The sequence below is a fragment of the Gopherus flavomarginatus genome, chromosome 11, assembly GCF_025201925.1.
Source record: "Gopherus flavomarginatus isolate rGopFla2 chromosome 11, rGopFla2.mat.asm, whole genome shotgun sequence".
Taxonomy (NCBI): Eukaryota; Metazoa; Chordata; order Testudines; family Testudinidae; genus Gopherus; species Gopherus flavomarginatus.
This window is the reverse complement of record NC_066627.1, coordinates 2,333,208-2,352,655: the sequence shown is the minus strand read 5'-3', so window position 1 is coordinate 2,352,655 and position 19,448 is coordinate 2,333,208. Positions and strand designations below refer to the sequence as shown.

The following is a 19,448-nucleotide window of genomic DNA, read 5'->3' as shown; positions in this document are numbered from 1 at the left end:
AACTGCTATCATAACATAATATTCTTCTAACTCTGCCTGTTATTCAGAGGAGGAAAATACCTTCCAAAGCGACTACAAGAAAATTACAAGGAGCAAAAATCCCATTTTCCCAAGTGTTGGAGGAGAAAGTTCTCAGGGACTGGCTGGTAACTGCACAGACCCAGGGGCTGCGGATTGTGTCTCCGGGTGGAGCCTGGGCAGAGAGAGGCATAGATTTAAAGAGGAAAGTGTCTCCCTCATTTGTATGTCCCCGCTTTATAATAGAGACACACACTCCTGCTGCCAGTGATCTGAGTGACTCGCCCTAGGGCTCTGGGTGCGGGAGTCAGACTGTCCCATCCTGTGTGTCTGTGCAGCGCAGGGCACAGGGCGCTGGGATCCTCCTGACACTTTCGGACCCCTGGGAGCAGCGCTGGCTCTAGGTTTTTTGCTGCCCCAAGAAAAAAAATAGCCGCTCCCACCCAGCTCATTGTGTGTGTGGCTTTTACACATTGGCACTTTGCAATGTTGTTGTTGTTCTGTTTTTTATTTGTTTGTTTGTTTTTTACTGGGTGCAGTACTGATGCAGCATTGGGCAACGACTGCACCTGAATCTGCCTGAGCCGGGTGTATCTGCCTGAATTTCTTATTGAGACAGAGGAGCTGAAAATCCCCGTGGGCCACCAGAGCACCTGAGTAACTCGTGCCCCTGAGATATGTGCGGGGGGGGGGGGGGGGAAATACAGGCCAGAGAGTGGCATTTCGAGAGGCTTAAATCACCGAGTGCTTTGCGGCCCGGGCGTCACGCCTGAGTCTCTTGAAAGGAGGCTCCGGGGTTGTGCAGCCACGATCGGAGGCTGAGCGAGAGCCCTCCAAAGGGGACAGTTCTCTCCTGAGACAGCCCCTGGCTTTCCTGGGCACGCTCCGTATTTCAGTCTTACTAGGAGCTGGGCTGCTGCTTCTGAGCGTTCTGCTCCTTTCGCCCATTTAAAATGAGCCCGATGTTCCCCGTATCATTAACTGACGTGGGTAAGGAGCACTGGAGAATTGCCTGCTGTCCGACGGGTGCTAATTCCGACACTGCCACTCAGGGCCAGCTCCGGGGGTTTACCACCCCAAGGGGTGGGAGAAAAAAAAAGCTGCGATTGGTACTTCGGCTGCAATTCTGCGGCAGGTCCTTCCCTCTGAGAGGGACCGAGAGATCCGACCCCAAAGAGCCCGATGTGCCGCCCCTTCCCCTTGGCCGCCCCAAGAACCTGCTTGAGGAGCTGGTGCCTGGAGTGGTCCTGCTGTCACTTGATCAAAGGGTCCGGCCATTACCTCTAAAACGCCGTGCCTGAATGAAAGGATTTCTCCTGGCTCAGATTAATTTCCAAGGGGGCGGGGGTGGGACAGAAGAAGGGGGAAAGCCGGGCTAACCCTTGGGGGGGTATTTCATGGCACTCTGTCCCGGTGCACCTCGCTGAGCCCCACTGGCTGTACTTCAGCACAGGGTTACCTGGCTGGTGGCACTGACGGTGTTACTGGCCGCTCGGGGCTTCCTTCCTGACCCTGGTGAGTTCTCGGTGACTTTCCCGCTGTTCCTAGGGGACTCGGGCTTTAGGAACATGAAGTTGCTCTTGGCAGACTCCGGGGTCAGGCAGACTTTGTAGCTGTAGCCTGGAGGGCTGCTGCCCAACACATCCAGGCAGTTGGTGGCACTTTGTTGCCCGAGGAGAGCTGGGGGTTGATGCTGGAATTTTTAAAGCTGTTGTCAGGTGACCCCAAGCATTTGCTTGTTTTTCTGGTGCCTAGAGCTGGTCCTGACAAGTACTATTTGACCTGCCCCTCTACAGTGTTTAAAGACAGAGCTGATTAGGCTCCACAGAGTGACCACTACAGCTGAAATCACTGATAATCAGGTCTAAGTGCTTTGGCAAGGCACCTTCCTGGTCTCCCCAGCCTCCACTGCCTTTAGCTCTGGTAAGACATTTAAAATGAGCCTGATGTTCCCCAAATCATTAACTGACATGGGAAAGGAGAGCGCTGGAGAATTGCCCGCTGTCCGATGGGTGCTAATTCCCACACTGCCACTGCATCAAAGGGTCCGGTCATTATCTTTAAAAAGTTGTGCCTGAATGAAAGGATTTCTCCTGGCTCAGATTCGTTTCCAACGGGGCAGAGGAGGGAGAGAAGAAGGGGAAAGTGGGACTAACCCTTAGGGGGGTGGTATTTCAAGGCGCTCTCTCCTGGTGCATCTCCCTGAGCCCCACAGGCTGTACTGACCTGCCCCTCTCCAGTGTTTAAAGACAGAGCTCCATAGATAGCTTTTTGTTCTGCTCTCTGTATATATATCTCCTCACTATATGTTCCATTCCAATCATCTGAAGAAGTGGGCTGTAGCCCACGAAAGCTTATGCTCAAATAAATGTGTTAGTCTCTAAGGTGCCACAAGTACTCCTGTTCTTTTTGTGGATACAGACAAAGGCTGCTACTCTGCAACCTATCTTTTGTTCTGTTAAGTGACCACTACAGCTGGAATCACTGATAATCAGGTGTAAGTGCTTTGGCAAGGCACCTTCTCAGTCTCCTCAGCTTCCCCGCTTTTAGTCCTGGCGAGACACGCTTGGGTATAATAGTCCCTCTTGGTGGCACAGGAACAGTCCGTTCCTTCTCTCCACCAGTCTTTTTAGCTTGTTTTTTTCCCTTATGGGAGAGGATGCAGCCTCCCCACCTGGAGAGGCTTGTTGTCCTGCTGCTGCTCCTAACCTACTGGCCACAAGACTCCTCCTTTCTCTCCTCCTCTTCTCCCAACAGCGGAGGGTTTAAAAAGGTCTCAGGCATCCCTTAGTTGGAATCAGCTGATCCTATTTGACCTCAGGTAGCTCCCTCTCAGCTGATTCTAATTCATACTCTGGTAACCCCTTCTCAGCTGAACCTGATTGACCTGTAGTTACTACTCCTCAGTTGATAGGGAGGAGGGCCTTTTAACCCTCTGAGACTAATTTCTACCCCACCCTCCTTGCAGCTGTCTGTCCTGAGTTTACCACAGTGCTTAGACCTGTTGTGGGGCAGTGTGTCTGTGGAAGAGATGCCCAGTCTGCACTAGCAGCGAGGTTCCCCCACCGAGAGCTCAGCTGAAATCACTGAGAGCTGGTGGAACCTCAAGAGACCAACTCACCAAGGTCACAGTGGCAGGTGGCAGCAGAAGGTGACGGTGCAGGGCCATTGGCAGCAGAGCAATGGAGTGAACAGCGGCACAACGAAAAACAGTGGCCAGACCAAACAGTGAGCAGCTGGAGGAACGAAGAAAGTGCCTTCTTGGCCCCCAGCTGGGAGGTGACCTCATGTGAAAGCACCTCTGAACTCTGAGTCTCCACTGACCAAGGACAACACCGGTGATTGTTAATGAGGTTGTTAAGAATGCTGGAAATACAACGCAGTTCATGCGAACAAACACAACTGTGACATCGTACTTTCTATTTAAGCAAGACATACCACACGCTACCAAACTGGAGGCCAGTGTTAAGGGCATTGTCACTTGTTCATCCCGAAGTTGAACACTCTTTCTGACTTTATCATTATCTTTCTGCAAGAATCTCAACTGACTGGCTAGAACAGAGGTCGGCAAACTACAGCTCACAAGGCCATCCTGCCTGGCTTCTGAACTCCCAGCCGGGGAGGCTAGCCCCCTGCTGTCTCTCCCCCCACCCCCAGCCTCGGCTCGCTGTGCCAGCAGTGTGGCTGTGTGGATGGATCTAGCTGGGTGGCACGGCTCTGGGCAGATTTGACAATGAATACAGAGTGCCCTGGCATGGGGCCCCCCCAACAACAGGGGACCCCAGAGCTGGGCTCTTGGGCAGCTCAGCACTGGTGCACCCGCCTGCAGGGTCAGGGGAGAAGGCATGCAGTGCGGGTGGTTGAAGCATAGGGAACCTGGTTAGAGGATTTAGTAGAAGCACCGGGCAGCCGCACAGTCGATGGGACAGAAGTGCTGCTTTGACAGGGGAACCGCCACTTCTCTCCAGCTGCGTGACTGCCCCTGTTCCTCCTGAGTCCTCCACCCATGTTCACAGGGCCACATTCGGAAAGGGGCTGGGGAATGGATGGGGAGGTTCCAGGGGAGTGGTTAGGGGCAGGGGGTCCAGGAGGGCAGTTAGAGACAGAGGTCCTGGGGGGATGGTCAAGGGATAAGGAGTGGGGGGGAGTGGATGGCAAGGGGATCTTAGGGGGGCAGTCAAGGAGCAGGAAGTAGGAGGGGGCAGATAAGGGGTAGGGGGCAGGTTGTTTGGGGAAGCATAGCCTTCCCTACCCGGCCCTCCATACTGTTTCACAACCCCAATGTGGTCCTCAGCCAAAAAGTTTGCCCACCCTGGGCTTGAAGCATGTGGTTCAACAGTGAAAGATTCAACAGTTGAAAAAGTGAAGAACTCTCTCAACACACTCAAAAAAAATTGCATACATGGCTGATGATTGCACCGATGGAAATGGGCATCAAGTATTAAGTTATTGTGTACATTAGCTTGATGTCAGGGGTAGGCCAGTAGGTGCATTTCTAGATGTTCAAGTTATAGAAGAGACATCGGCTGGATCTGTGACAACCCACATCTTAGAAGAGTTAAATGCTTGTCAGTTGGACTCCAAACACATGGCTGCTTGAGCATTTGATGGAGCTGCAACCTTTTCTGGAAGACATGGTGAAGTACAAGCAGGGGCAGCTCTAGAAATTTTGCCACCCCAAGGACGGAGGGTCAGCTGGTTCCGCGGCTTCGGCAGACCTTCCACAGGCGTGCCAGTCGGGGGTCTGCTGGTCCCATGGCTTCGGTGGACCCTCTGTCCCGTGACTTCAGTGGACCCTCCTGCAGGAGGTCCACCGAAGCCGCGGGACCAGGGACCCTCCTCAAGCAAGCCGTGGAAGACAGCCTGCCTGCCGCCCTCATGGCCACCGGCAGAGCGCCCCCAGTGGTTTGCCGCCCCAGGCACGTGCTTGGAGCGCTGGTGCCTGAAGCCGCCCCTGAGTACAAGCTTTGCTCAGAGAAAAGTGTAACCCTAACCTCTCCTATACACACCGCAGAAGCCATCTATTCTAAGTAGCAATAGTACAAGCTGCAGACTCTTCAAAAGACATTAAAAAGCTATAAACTTATTGTCTTCATTATATTCTTTTTTCAGCAAGAGTCCAAAAAGACTGAATATCTTAGAAAATATAGAAGATACACTGAGATTGAAGTTCAACTTAGTCCAACGTGGGAAAACCCTCTGGCTTTCTCATGAGCGATCCTTGGCTGTTGTCTTAAAATTACTCCAGCTGTTATTACTGGCTTTGGAAAGTATCTACCAAGATGGGACGGATCTAAGTAGTGAGGCTGGTGGATCATTTTTACTACTACGTTCAGAGAAGACTATTGCCATTCTCTTTCGTGAGTCTACTGTTGAAACCACTTGGGTCATTACGCAATGCCATACAGGCATCTGCTACAATAGAAGCAGATCTTTGTCCAGTCACAGAAGCTACATTTGGGTCAATCAGAGAGCTATCCATTGAATAAGTACTGGAAGAAGCACAGACTTCAGTCCAGATGTTGAGTAATAAAGTCATTTATATTGAATCATTAAGGGAAGAGGACAAGAAGTGTTTGTGAAAGGAACTGAAAAATTACACAGACTTGATTATTAAAAATCTACAACAGCGACTTCTAGATTCTACTCTACCTCTATGTAACTTTTACAGACCCCTGTCTTATAAAACACCAACAGCTGAGTGGAGTGAGGCACTACTAGCAATGAGGCTGCCACGTGCTCAGGACAGAATAGAGAATTTGAACACAGAGTGGAATATCCTACGACGAATGAGTGAAGATTTGACTTCAACTTCTTTTTTATCATCACTAGTGGCGTGAGCCGATCTTTATGCCATGTTTCCCGGGATGAAAGAAGTAGGAATTCATCTCTTGCTACTCCCAGTCACAACAGCTACAGGTGAGGGTTCTTTTCCATCATTGAATAGAATTTTGTGTTCAGAAAGGAGTCGCCTTCTGCTTGATGATGTGAATGAACTAATGAGCATATCAGCTGAGGGAATGGAAGTACCGGACACAGGAGAAGCCACGAAATATGAATGCATTGCATTCAAGAAGTTCATGAATAGAGTTGTGCAAAACTATAACAAGAAACCAAGAAGGACGTAGACATCGCGCTTCATAGAAGCCTTGAGCAGCCAATTTTACTTTGTGTGATGATTTTAAAACATGAGATAAATCTAATTAAATGGCCATGAAACATTTTCAGTTCTTACTAGGTGTCATTCAGCCCCGTACAGCCCCCCTTCATCCTCATGGTCCCATCCCCCATTGGCCCTGACCCCCCTGTAAATTCAAATCCTCCCTCCCAAATTTCAATTACTAAGGAAACACTGATGATGTCATCAAGGGCTGAGGGGTGGGGTCTGTTATCTCCATGGTGACTCTTTGTCATTGTGGAACTTTATTGTGGGCTGGAGGGCTGGATCCTTAGCTGCACCCTTTACGCTAAGGCCACGTCCAGACTACCCGCCGTATCAGCGGGTTAAAATCGATTACTCGGGGATCGATATATCGTGTCTAATCTAGACGCGATATATCGATCCCCGAGAGTGCTTATATCGATTCCGGAACTCCATCAGCCCCAACGGAGTTCCGGAATCGACACAGAGAGCCGCGAACATCGATCCCGCGCGGTGTGGACGGGTGAGTAATCCGATTTTAGATATTCGACTTCAGCTACGTTATTCACGTAGCTGAAGTTTCGTATCTAAGATCGATTCCCTCCCCCAGTGTGGACCAGCTCTAAGACTGCGATTTCCAAATGTCACATGGATGAAAAAACAAAACAAAACGTGAGTCTCTTTTGAAAGTCCCAGCAGTGCCCACATTTACCTGCTCGCTAGAGTGGGGCTCATTCACCTTCACCCCCTGACACCAGCGGAGAGTCCGGGCGGTGATTTCCACATGTCAGTGGGGTGAAAACAATCCACCAGCCGCTTGGGAAAGTCCCGGCGGTGCCACATTCCCAGGCTCAGCATAGTGGGATTTGTTCAGGAGCTGGGTGATCTCTGCCCACAGCCCCGCCCGGACTCTGAATGGGCCATTTCCATATCCAGCCTCCATCTCTCCGTGCCTCAGTCTCCCCTCTCTGAACCAGGGGCTGGGATAGTTCCCGGCCTCCCGGCGGCGCTGTGGGGAGAAAGGCGATAACCGCTTGTGAAGGACCGAGATGCCGCCACGGTGAGGGGCCTCACACCGGTTATAATGAACTAATCACCTTCCACTGCGTTAATGCGCTAAACATCCCAATTTGTTGAAAGGGCCAGAGCCTCCCTGGTGTAAATGCGGAGTAACTCGAGTCTAGCAGAAGCAGCTGCGGTGACTTTACACTAGCGGAGGATTTGGCCCCAGGAGCAATTCGCTCCATCCGTTGGGTCTGATGCGAACCTAGGACCGGCGCTAGGGTTTTGAGCGCCCTAGGCAGACGGCAATTTCGCCATCCCGCGCGCTGGTCCCGCAGCTACAGTGAAGCTGCCACAGCGGTGCCTGCGGAGGGTCCACCGGAGCCGCACGAGCAGCCGACCGTCTGCAGGCACAACTGTGGCAGCTCCACCCGAGCCGCGGACCAGTGGACCGCCCACAGGCACCACCTCCGGAGGCGTCCTGACCCAGGGGACACCCTGGGCTGCCGGCTGCTGCTGGCAGCTCAGACTCCCTCTCTGTCCCAGCAGCAGCGGCTGCTCAACCATTTAAAAAAAAATTGGGGGCGCTTTTTGAAGCCCACAAATCTCGGCGCCCTAGGCAACCGCCTAGTCCGCCTAAATGGTTGCACCGGCCCTTTGCCAATCCCAGTGCGCTTGTCCTGTTTATACTGACAGACGCTGTCCTGTGAGTCTGAAACCAAGACAGGGCCCAGGGGAGCCAACGCGCCAGGTCAGCAAGGGGAGAGCGACTCGGAACAGGACTCACTCCGGATTGGGGTTCACAGGTGAAGCGAGGGGATCTCTGCACCCAGCGGGGCTCTGGGCAGGAAGGGGAGACACGTTGCCCGGGAACGGAAGGGTTAAAACTGCCGGGAGGTTTGTGTTACATTCACCCGGGTGCCGGGTCTCCTGTGTGAGCCCGGAGCGGTGTGTGTGTCACTGCTGCCCCCGCGCGGCTGCCGGGAGAAGGGCGGTTCCGCAGCCTGGGTTTTTGTAGGGTCACAAACCGGTTTCGTGTCACGGTGTCTCCCGCACAGTAATAGCGGGCGGTGTCCTCGGGCTTCAGGCCGGTCATTTGCAGATACAGCTCACTCTTGGGATCATCCCTGGAGATGGTGAATCGGCCTTTGACGGAATCAAGGTAGTATGTACTACTCCCACCGGGGTATGTAATAGCGACCCATTCCAGCCCCTTCCCGGGAGCCTGTCGGACCCAGCCCATCCAGTAGCTGCTGAAGGTGAAGCCGGAGGCTTTGCAGGAGAGGCGGAGAGAGTCTCCGGGCTTTTTCACATCCCCTCCGGACTCCACCAGCTGCACCTGGGACCGGACACCTAGGAATACAGACAGGCCATTAATATCAGTATAAAAACAGCGGTAACACAATATTCTTCTAACTCTGCCAGTTATTCAGAGGAGGAAAATACCTTCCAAAGCGGCTACAGCGAAAATTACAAGGAGCAAAAATCCCATTTTCCCTGGTGTTGGAGGGGAAAGTTCTCAGGGACTGGCTGGTCACTGCACAGACCCAGGGGCTGCGGATTGTGTCTCTGGGTGCAGCCTGGTCAGGGAGAGGCACAGATTTAAACAGGAAAGTGTCTCCCTCATTTGCATGTCCCCGCTTTATAAGAGACACACACTCCTGCTGCCCGTGATCTGAGTGACTCTCCCTAGGGCTCCGGGTGCAGGAGTCAGACTGTCCCATCCTGTGTGTCTGTGCAGCGCCGGGCACAGGGCACTGGGCTCCTCCTGACACTTTCGGACCCCTGGGAGGAATGACCAGCTCCCTGTAGTGACTGTATTTCCTCACCCGGGAACTGAGGGCCTGGCTATTGTGAGGTGATATTGGGGCTGGGGTGACTCAGTTCTGGAGCCCCGTTCCAGGCGCACAGGGGCCATGCAATGTCCAGTCAGGGGGCTCAGTGTCCGTGGAGGGGTTATGTCCCAGGGATCCACTGGGCTGGGCCACCCTCTGGAGAGGGAAGATTCCCTGTGGCGCTGGGAGGGTTTGGGGACAGAAGCTCCTTTACCCTTCCCGGCAGTGACCGGCTCCATTGAAATGATCCATGACACTAGGGACGTGATCTGAGCAAGCCTGGCTCATGCTTTGGGCCGGGTCTGGGGCCTGCCTGTGAGTGCGGGTGGGAGAAGCTGGGCTGGGGGGAGTCTGAGGGCAGAGTTAAGGTTTTGCAGTGGAGCCTCCCTGACATTAGTGGGCCGAGAGCAGCGTGCCTGGGAGATTTTCTTTAGGGGGGAGTAGAGAGAGGATCCAGGCTACGGAAAAGGAAGATGATTCTGCGCGGCTGATATTTATATTCGTGTTTCTATTCCTGTTCCCAGTCACACGCCACTTTCCATTTACACTGGGGTTGTAAACTCGGTGGGACTGAGAGAGGTTTTATGGTCTGTGTCCAGGGCCGGCCTTAGGATTTATGGTGCCCTAGGCGAGATTATTAAACTGGTGCCCCTGTGCCTGATCTGCTCTTAGCAACACAAACATAAGCTTATAGTATTGGAAAACTTGCCACATTCACATTAATAAAACCAGTTTAATTTAATTAAACTCACTGTAATGCTGATGGACTAGCACTAAAGAAGCAGCACTATAGAAAAAATTCTGATTTGACAGAATGATGCAAATAATATATTTTTTTTAATTTATCAAAATTTTATTGGAAATTTATATGAAGAGGTATTGAAACAAAGATTTGTTTTTAATTAAAAGCAATCTTTCTGGCTTTTTTGGCTGCAAAATCAGTAATAATGTCATTGTATGACAAAGACAAAGTCGTGTCTTGTTCGATCGCAAGAATAGCAAGACCAGTCAAGCGTTCCTGACTCATTGTAGAGTGGAGATAGTTTTTAATGAGCTTTAGTTCTGAGAAACTCCGTTCTCCTGATGCTACTCTTACAGGAATTGTCAGTAGAATACGAGTGGCAATGTACACATTAGGATATATATCAACAGGTTTGCGGGTATGAATAAACTGTACAATGTCCATCACCGATTTTGCATGTGGCAACATTGATGACAGTGTACTCAATTCTTCGTACAGTTCAAGTCCATTTAAATCAAAACTATCTCCGTGCTTCAGGAGGCTCTCTAGATTCTTGCACTTTGTCATTAGTTGCTCTTGTTTTCCTATTTCGTTGAATTTAGTTATGTCAAACAAAAATCCAAACTGTTCATGGTGTACTTGCAAGGTATTAAACCTTTCATCAACAGCAGATACTGCTTTATCCATCACAACATTAAAAAATTCAACCTCAAATTTCTTTTCTGGATCGTCTATGGGCATGATCTGCTGTACAGATTCTTCACAAAGAAGTGTTCCTGGCCTTTTTAACTCATATTAACTATGTATTTACTTTATGAAAGTTGGAGAAAACATTGTGAAAATGTAAAACATTGGCTGCTCAACTTCTGGGCTGGCAAAACTTATACTGACTCACAGGGGAAAAAAATAAGCAGGAGAATCTTAGTACACCATATGGTCACTCTATACCAGGGGTCTGGTCGGCAACCTTTCAGAAGTGGTGTGCCAAGTTCACTGTAATTTAAGGTTTCTTGTGCCAGTAATACATTTTAATGTTTGTAGAAGGTTTCTCTCTATGTCTATGTTATATAAATAAACTATTGTTATTATCTGAGGTCTTGGCCACTGGTCCTGCTCAGGCCACTGCCAGCTGAGTAAATGAAACCCCAAACCGGCAGCCGGCTGGTGGCTGGAACCCTAGACAAGGATCCCAGGCCCTGTTCAGCCCGCTGCTGGTCTGGGGTTCTGACCACCAACTCCTGCCAGCCAGGATCCCGGCCGCCAACCCCCCCTCAGCCCGCTACCAGCCTGGGATTCTGCTCACCCAGGCTGGCAGGAGGCAGAGTGGGGCTGGCGGCTGAGCTCCTGACTGGCAAGGGGCCGGCAGCCGGAACCCCGGAGTAGCAGTAGGCTGAGTGCTGCTGGCACCCCAGACTGGCAGCAGACTGAGCCACTCAACCCCCCACTGGCCCTGCTCAGCCCACCACCAGCCCACTCAGCCCGCTGCCGGCTGAGTGAATGGAACCCCAGGCTGACAGCAGGTTGAGTGGTTCAACTGGCCTGCTCAGCCCACTGCCAGCCTGGGGTTCCTTGGGGGTCCCCAGGCCAGCAGTAGGTGCTGAGTGGGGCCGATGGCTGGTATCCCAGCTGGCAATAGGGCAGCAGCCGGAACCCCAGAGCAGTGATGGGCTGAGCCGCTCAGCCTGCTGCTGCATACCATCAAAAATCAGCTCACCTGCCACCTTTGACACGTGTGCCGTAGGTTGCCGACCCCTGCTTTATACACTAGTAAGGAGATGAGCATATTACAGTTGTTGGAGGGCTCTTATCAGGAGTAACAGGCTATAGGAAAGTCAGTCAACATTTTTTGTTTATCTGATGAAAACTGACCCACTCCATGCCTCAAACCAAACCTGTTACTAATAATTGTTAACAACTTAATTTTCTGTTTTTGGCTAAGATATTGATTTTGAAAAAAAAATATTGAAATTGGATTCAGGATTGTTAGCAAGAATTTTTGGCAAACAAAGTTGTTAAATGACAATCTAAATGGGAACACAGTACTGCTTTCATGCTTGGCTCACCCCACAGCCTGCTGGTCCAACAGCTACAGTAGAGGAGGAGATAGGTGGAAAACTGCAGGACCCCAAAATCCACTTTTTGGAGTGCAGAGTGGCAACAGCAGCAGCAAACCCTCAGGTCCAATCACACGCCAATGGGCATCGCCGCCAGCCCATCAGACCATGGTGAAGTTAGCACAGCATCTGATCTCAGGGACGGGGCACCCATGGAGCCACAGCAGCTCGTCCTGCCCTGTGCAGCTCCCCCCGGATGAGATGGATCGCTGGCAGCTGCCAGCCCAGGGGAGAGGCGCTCCCCAGCTAGGGTGGCCAGATCCAGATGTCCTGATTTTATAGGGCCAGTCCCGATATTTGGGGCTTTGTCTTATATAGGCACCAATTACCCCCACCTAGAGTGACCAGACAGAAAGTGTGAAAAATCAGGACAGGGATGGGTGGGGGTGGGAGGGTAAAAGGAGCCTATATAAGAAAAAGACCCCAAAATTGGGCCTGTCCCTATAAAATAGGGATATCTGCTCACCCTACCTCAATCCCCTATCCTGATTTTTCACACATCTGGCTAACCCCAACCCAGCCCTGTGTGACATTCCAATTCTGGCTGCCTGCCCAGGAAGTGAGTTACTTTCACTTTCATTCCTCAGCAGACAGCCAGCCTCCCCTCCCCGCCAGCACCTCACTCAACCCAGCCCTGACGGAGGGGAGGGAGGAGAGAGAGAGGGGTGCTCCTGGGGAGGAGGGAGAAAGGAGGGGGTGCTCCGTGGGGCAGAGGGGAGGTGAGCTCCTTTCCCAACCCCTACCCCCTCCCCTTCCCAGAGACCCCAGCAGCCAATCCCATTCCTCAGACTGTGCTGCATTCGGCTCTCTCTAGGACCCAGCAGCCCTGCTTCTACCCTGTCTGGGCTGCCTGCAGAGTGGTGCCCCCAGGGAGAGTGAGGCCCTACGCCGCTGCCTATTCTGCCTATGCCTAAGGACAGCCCTGGATGGAGGGACCTTGAATTAGAGGGGCGGCATTCCAGGATGGTTTTTTTTTTTTTTTTTTGCTTCAGTAGTTGCTCTCTGGGAGGGATTTTTTCTCCGGGTGGCAAAAAACCTAGAGCCAGCCCTGGCAGAGATTTATCAATGGGCTGAGAAGGGAGAGATTTAGCCCGCTCACAACCTTGCAGGCATAGGGCCACACTCCAGAGTGAGGTGTTGGTGGCTTTTTTCTTTCTGTCCACAGGCCCTTGGGCCAACCACTCAGACTTTGTCCTCCACGAAACAGAAAGCCTGGGGTCTGTTCCTGGCTCTCACATGATAATCGGGCTCTAGTGTCTGCAGCGGGCACCAGCGTAAAGACTCCGTGTTTATTTCCCCAGCCATGATGAGAGGGAAGAATAATCTAGTTGCTATAGCGTGAGTCTAGGTCTGAATATCCCTGGGGTCTTTCCTTCCCTTTGTCAACACAATAATAGACAAACTGGCAGAGCAGGGCCCTGCGAGTCAGGACTCCTGGGTTCCATTCCCAGGCTCGGTGTCACCGCTTCACGGTGTGATTTCGGGCCATACGGAGTTTAACTCACAAGCGCTTGTATCTTTCTGAGGAATCTGCATGAAGCAAAAAACTAAGGAAGCAGAGAGACCGCGGTGCTGGCAGCTGCTGCTCTCTGTCACTCACACAGGAAGGCTGGTTCTCTGAACGGTTAGTTTTAGTGCCGGCTCTGACAGGTTCCCCCTCACTGTGTGTCTGGCACAGTAATACACGGAGGTGTCTCCGGGCTGCAGGCCGCTCAGCTGCAGGAACACGTGGCTCTTGGAGTTGTCTCTGCTGATGGTGAGGCGACTTTTGAGAGCATCATTGTAGTTATTGCTTCCACCACTCCAGATAACTCCCATCCAGTCCAGCCCTTTCCCCGCTGGCTGGCGGACCCAGTGCACCCTGTAGCTAGTGAGAGAGAACCCGGAGACTGTGCAGGTCAGTCTGAGGGTCTCCCCGGGCTTCTTGACTCCCCCACCGGACTCCACCAGGCTGACCTGGGAATAGACACCTGCAGAGGAGAAATAAAGGGGAAATGCTGCAGCGATTCCCAGAGGCGCAGTTATTAGGGAACACGCGGTACCGGGCGCAGAGACGCAGCGCAGATCCCGCCCGTACCCGTTGGGAGCAGCAGGAGGAAGGCGATGGCCAGGCTGGGGGTCATGTCTGCAGCTGGCGGCTCGGTCCCCAGGCGGGATGGGAAGCTGAGGCCCGGCGCTGGCTCTGAGCTGGGTGAGCGGCCGGGACTGGGCTATGAACTGGGCCCCGGGGAGCTCATTTGCATGGGCGGGGGAAGGGGGCGTGGGGCGTGGAGACAATATAAAATGGGATCCCGGACGAGTGGCGCTGAATCGTGCTGTTAAATGTAATGGCAGGTGGGTCACAGAGTCCACTAACTGCATTTCTTTTACACCTTTTAATTTGAAAATATATAACCACTAAATGAAAGCAGTTAAGTGATCTATCTATCCTCAGACACCCCATCTATCTATCTATCCATTCCCATCCACCCCCTCTGTCTATCTATTAATCTATCTATCTAATCTCTGTCTTTATTCCCTTCAGTGTTGTGGCCAATGTTACATACTAGCAATTATTTATATCACCGAGCCATTCTTTTGCAGGATGATTTGGAAAATGAGTATGGAAAGAGTTTACAAAGATGCTTCATGAAACTTATGCCTCAGGTTAAAATGATCAAAAGGATATTGGAGTCAAGTTGCTTAGTACGACAGACAAAGAATAAAAGTCACGTAGCCACAGGTGGCTTAGGTGGGGTTCAGTAGGGGCAAAGGCCTTTGTGCTGGCTCCTTTACAAAGAAAGTCCTTTATCACAGACTCCTCATGTCACAGAGTGTGGGGGAGTCCAGCCCTGCACCCCTCTTCCTGGGACCCACAGTGACTTTCAGCCAGCCAGTAAAACAGAAGGTTTATTGGACAACAGGATTGCAGGTTACAGCAGAGCTTGCAGGCACAGTCAGGACCCCTCAGTCAAGTCCTTTTGGGCTTTCAGGGTGCTTGGATCCTAGCTAGGATACCCTGAATTCCGCCCATCCAGCCCCAAACCCAAACTCAAACTGCTTCCCTCTTGCCACTCCCTTCCTTTGTCCCCTTCCCTGGCAAAGGTGTTGACCTTTCCCCTCCCTTACCTAGCTCAGGTTACAGGCCCTGGCATCGTCCATCCCCTAAAGTCCTCCCCTGCTCTCCCACTCCCCACACAGACAGTCCCTACTGCATCACATCTCTCCCCCCTTCGAGACTGAACTGAGCGGGGTCACTCTGCCCAGTGACCTGGGGAAGTTCAGGGCCCCCCCTCCGGGACAACGCGTCTGCTATCAGGTTGGCACTTCCCTTCACATGAACCACGTCCATGTCATAGTCCTGCAGGAGCAGGCTCCACCTCAGGAGCTTGGCGTTGGCTCCTTTCATCTGGTGCAGCCAGGTCAGGGGAGAGTGGTCGGTGTACACGGTGAAGTGTCGCCCAAAGAGATATGGCTCTAGCTTCTTAAGGGCCCACACCATAGCCAGGCATTCCTTCTCTATGGCCGCGTAGCTTTGTTCCCAGAGTAGCAACTTCTTACTTAGGTACACGATGGAGTGTCTCTCCCCCTTTTCATCCTCCTGCATTAACACTGCCCCCAGTCCCGTGTCTGAGGCATTGGTGAACACCATAAAGGGTTTGTCAAAATCTGAGTTTGCCAGAACTGGGCCACTAACCAGAGCCTCCTTCAGCGCCCGGAAAGCCTTCTGGCACTGCTCAGTCCAGATCACCTTGTCTGGCTTCCCCTTTTTGCACAGTTCAGTGATGGGGCCGGCTATGGCACTAAAGTGGGGCATGAACCTTCGATAGTACCCCGCCATCCTAATAAAGGCCTGGACCTGCTTTTTGGTTTGGGGAGCAGGCCAGAGTCTGATCACCTCCACCTTGGCTGGTTCCTGCTTCAGGCAGCCGCTCCCCACCCTATGGCCCAGGTAAGATACTTCAGCCATCCCCACCTTGCACTTCTCAGCCTTTACTGTTAACCCAGCCTTTCGGAGTCGGTCCAGGACTTGTTTAACCTGGGACACGTGGTCCTCCCAGGTCTGGCTGAAGACGCAGATGTCGTCAATATACGCCACGGCAAAACTCTCCATCCCCCTCAGTAGCTGATCCACCAGGCGCTGGAAGGTGGCCGGCGCTCCCTTGAGGCCGAAGCGCAGGGTCAAAAACTCACAGAGCCCCAGAGGGGTGATAAAGGCCGATTTCAGCCTGGCATCTGCGTCCAGCTGCACTTGCCAGTAGCCTTTGGTAAGATCCATAGTGGTGAGGTACCGAGCACCTCCCAGCTTGTCTAGGAGCTCGTCAGGCCTGGGCATAGGATAGGCATCAGATACGGTGATGGCATTGAGCTTTCGATAGTCCACACAGAACCAGATTGACCCATCCTTCTTGGGGACCAGCACCACTGGCGAGGCCCAAGGGCTGGAAGACGGCTGGATCACCCCCAAAGCCAGCATGTCCCTGACCTCTCTTTCAAGATCCTGGGCAGTTTTACCAGTGACCCGAAAAGGGGAACATCTTATAGGGGGATGTGACCCGTTCTCCACCCGGTGGACAGTCAAATTAGTACATCCAGGCTGGTTGGAAAACAGCTGTCGGTATAGATGCAGCACCCCGCTGATCTCAGCATGCTGGCCCGAGGTCAGTTGATCAGAGAGGGGAATCACCTCCAGGGGGGAACCAGCTTTTGTCCCAGGGAATAGATCTACTAAGGGGTCATCTCCCTGCCCCTCCCAATGTCCACACATGGCCAACACCACATTCCCCCTGTTATAGTATCATTTTATCATGTTCATGGTACACCCGACGGTGATGTGCCCGGTTTGACAGCTCCACCACATAGTTTACCTCATTCAATTGCTTGATAACCTTGAAGGGCCCTTCCCAGGCGGCCTGGAGTTTGTTTCTCCTCACGGGGATGAGAACCATCACCTGATCCCCGGTGGCGAAGGCATGGGCCCGTGCCGTGCGGTCATACCAGACCTTCTGCCTCCTCTGGGCTTGGGCCAGATTCTCCCTGGCCAGACCCATGAGCTCGGCCAGTCTTTCCCGGAAGGTCAGGACATACTCCACCACTGACTCTCCCTCGGGAGCGGCCTTCCCCTCCCATTCGTCCCTCATCAGGTCTAGGGACCCCCTTACCCGCCTTCCATACAACAGTTCGAAAGGTGAAAACCCGGTAGATTCCTGGGGTACCTCCCTGTACGCGAACAGCAGGTGAGGTAAGTACTTGTCCCAATCCTGCGGGTGCTGGTTCATAAATGTTTTTAGCATCATCTTCAGCGTCCTGTTGAACCTTTCTACCAGCCCGTTGGACTGGGGGTGATACGCTGAGGCCCAGTTGTGCTGGACCCCACATTTCTGCCATAAGGACCGGAGCAGGGCCGACATGAAGTTGGACCCCTGGTCCGTTAAGACCTCCTTGGGGAACCCCACCCGGCTGAAAATTGTCAGCAGCGCATCTGCCACTGTGTCTGCTTCGATAGAGGACAAGGCCACCGCCTCGGGGTAGCGAGTGGCAAAATCCACCACCACCAGGATGTATTTCTTCCCTGACCGGGTTGTCTTGCTGAGGGGTCCCACTATGTCCATGGCCACCTTCTGGAAAGGTTCTTCTATGATGGGTAAAGGTCTCAAAGCCGCTTTCCCCTTGTCCCGGGCCTTCCCCACCCTCTGGCAGGGGTCACAGGATTGGCAGTACTGTCGGACATGGGGAAAGACCCCAGGCCAGTAAAAGTTCTGTAGCAGCCTCTGCCTGGTGCGCCGGATTCCCTGGTGCCCTGCGAAAGGGATGTCATGGGCCAGGTAGAGCAGCTTGTGACGAAACTTCTGGGGAACCACCAGCTGCCTCCTGATCCCCCATGACTCTACTTCCCCTGGGGAAGCCCATTCTCGGTACAGGAACCCCTTCTCCCACAGGAACCTCTCCTTGCAACCTCTCCTCATGGTCTGTACCACACTAAGGTCAGCCCGGTCCCTCTGCTTCCGCAAGGAGGGATCTTTCTGCAACTCGGCCTGGAACTCAGCAGCTGGGACAGGGATGGGGACCGGCTCTCTCTTGCTGGCTGGGTCTGAGGCCGCAGCCTCTCTGAACCGTGCCCCTGGGCGTTCCCCACTCCCTGGGTTAGGGTCCTGCACCTCGGGTCGAGTGCCTTCCCCGTTGTCGGGGTGCAGTGCCCTTTGCTGACTCTGACTACGAGTCACGACCAGGGCACTCTGGGTGTTACTAGGCCACTCCTCGAGGTCCCCTCCCATTAACACGTCAGTGGGCAAATATCGGTGTACCCCCACATCCTTGGGGCCCTCCTTGGCCCCCCATTTCAGGTGTGCCCTTGCCACGGGCACCTTGAATGGGGTCCCGCCCACGCTCATCAGGGTCAGGTAGGTGTCGGGCACCATCTGGTCTGAGGCCACCACCGCCCCCCCCTGCCAGCAGGGGATCCTCCCGGCGAAGCTCGGCATCCGTGGAGCGGACGCGGCTGGAATATGAAAGGGAGCTGAAATGGGAGAAGCTCGAGTTAAAGAGGCAAGAGCTGGAGGACAAGGCGAAACAGCGTAAACATGAAAAGAACCAGCGTAAACATGAGCAGAACCAGTCATTTCGATGGCATGGGTTCGAGTCCCACCACTGCCACCAGTTGTCATGGAGTGTGGGGGAGCCCGGCCCTGCACCCCTCTTCCTGGGACCCACAGTGACTCTCAGCCAGCCAGTAAAACAGAAGATTTATTGGACAACAGGAACACAGGTTACAGCAGAGCTTGCAGGCACAGTCAGGACCCCTCCACCGAGTCCTTCTGGGCTTTCAGGGTGCTTGGATCCTAGCTAGGATACCCTGAATTCCGCCCATCCAGCCCCAAGCCCAAACTCAAACTGCTTCCCTCCTGCCACTCCCTTCCTTTGTCCCCTTCCCGGGCAAAGGTGTTGACCTTTCCCCTCCCTTACCTAGCTCAGGTTACAGGCCCTGGCATCGTCCATCCCCTAAAGTCCTCCCCTGCTCTCCCACTCCCCACACACAGTCCCTACTGCATCACACCTCGCTTCCTGCGATAAATGTGTGTGTGGGGGTAGCATTCTTGTGTAACTCCTCAACCTTTCATTTAGCTACAGAATCCTCCTTAGCAGCTGTACCCTAATTGCTTTACCTGTAAAGGGTTAAGAGGTAAACTGAATATGAGTTGGCACCTGACTAGGGGAGCCAATAGGGAAGCTGTACCCCTTCAAATTGTGAAAAACTGCCAGGTGTAGGGGTCTTTTGTTCTCTCGCTGCAGAGGGACAGGGCAGCAGCTATGCAGTAAGAAGCTTGGGCCCAGATATAAAAAATCGTCAGTATCGTACCTAGAAACTACTCATTTGGAACCCCAGATGTGGAAGTAGAAATGTTAGACAGGAAATGTTAGAATGACACAGTCAGAGAGAGAGCTTTTTATTTTGGTTTGTGGATTCCTCTGTGCTAACCCCAGGTGCTTTAGTTTCCTTGTTGTAACCTTTAAACTTGACCCCAAGAAAGCTATTCTTGGTTCTTAATCCTTGCACTTGTTCTTTTAAAATCCAGCAATAGCCTGAGTTCTCAGATGTATTTTTATTTTATTTTATT

The 19,448-nt window shown here is 52.7% G+C and overlaps 1 gene segment (V, D, J or C); it reads right to left on the bottom strand.

Annotated features, from left to right (window-relative positions):
- Positions 1 to 13,441: 13,441 nt before the first annotated feature.
- Positions 13,442 to 14,023, bottom strand: LOC127031888 (Ig heavy chain V region MC101-like). The segment is given in 2 exon segments: positions 13,442 to 13,823; positions 13,931 to 14,023. Coding segments are annotated over 2 exon segments (420 nt in total).
- Between the last annotated feature and the right edge of the window lie 5,425 nt (positions 14,024 to 19,448).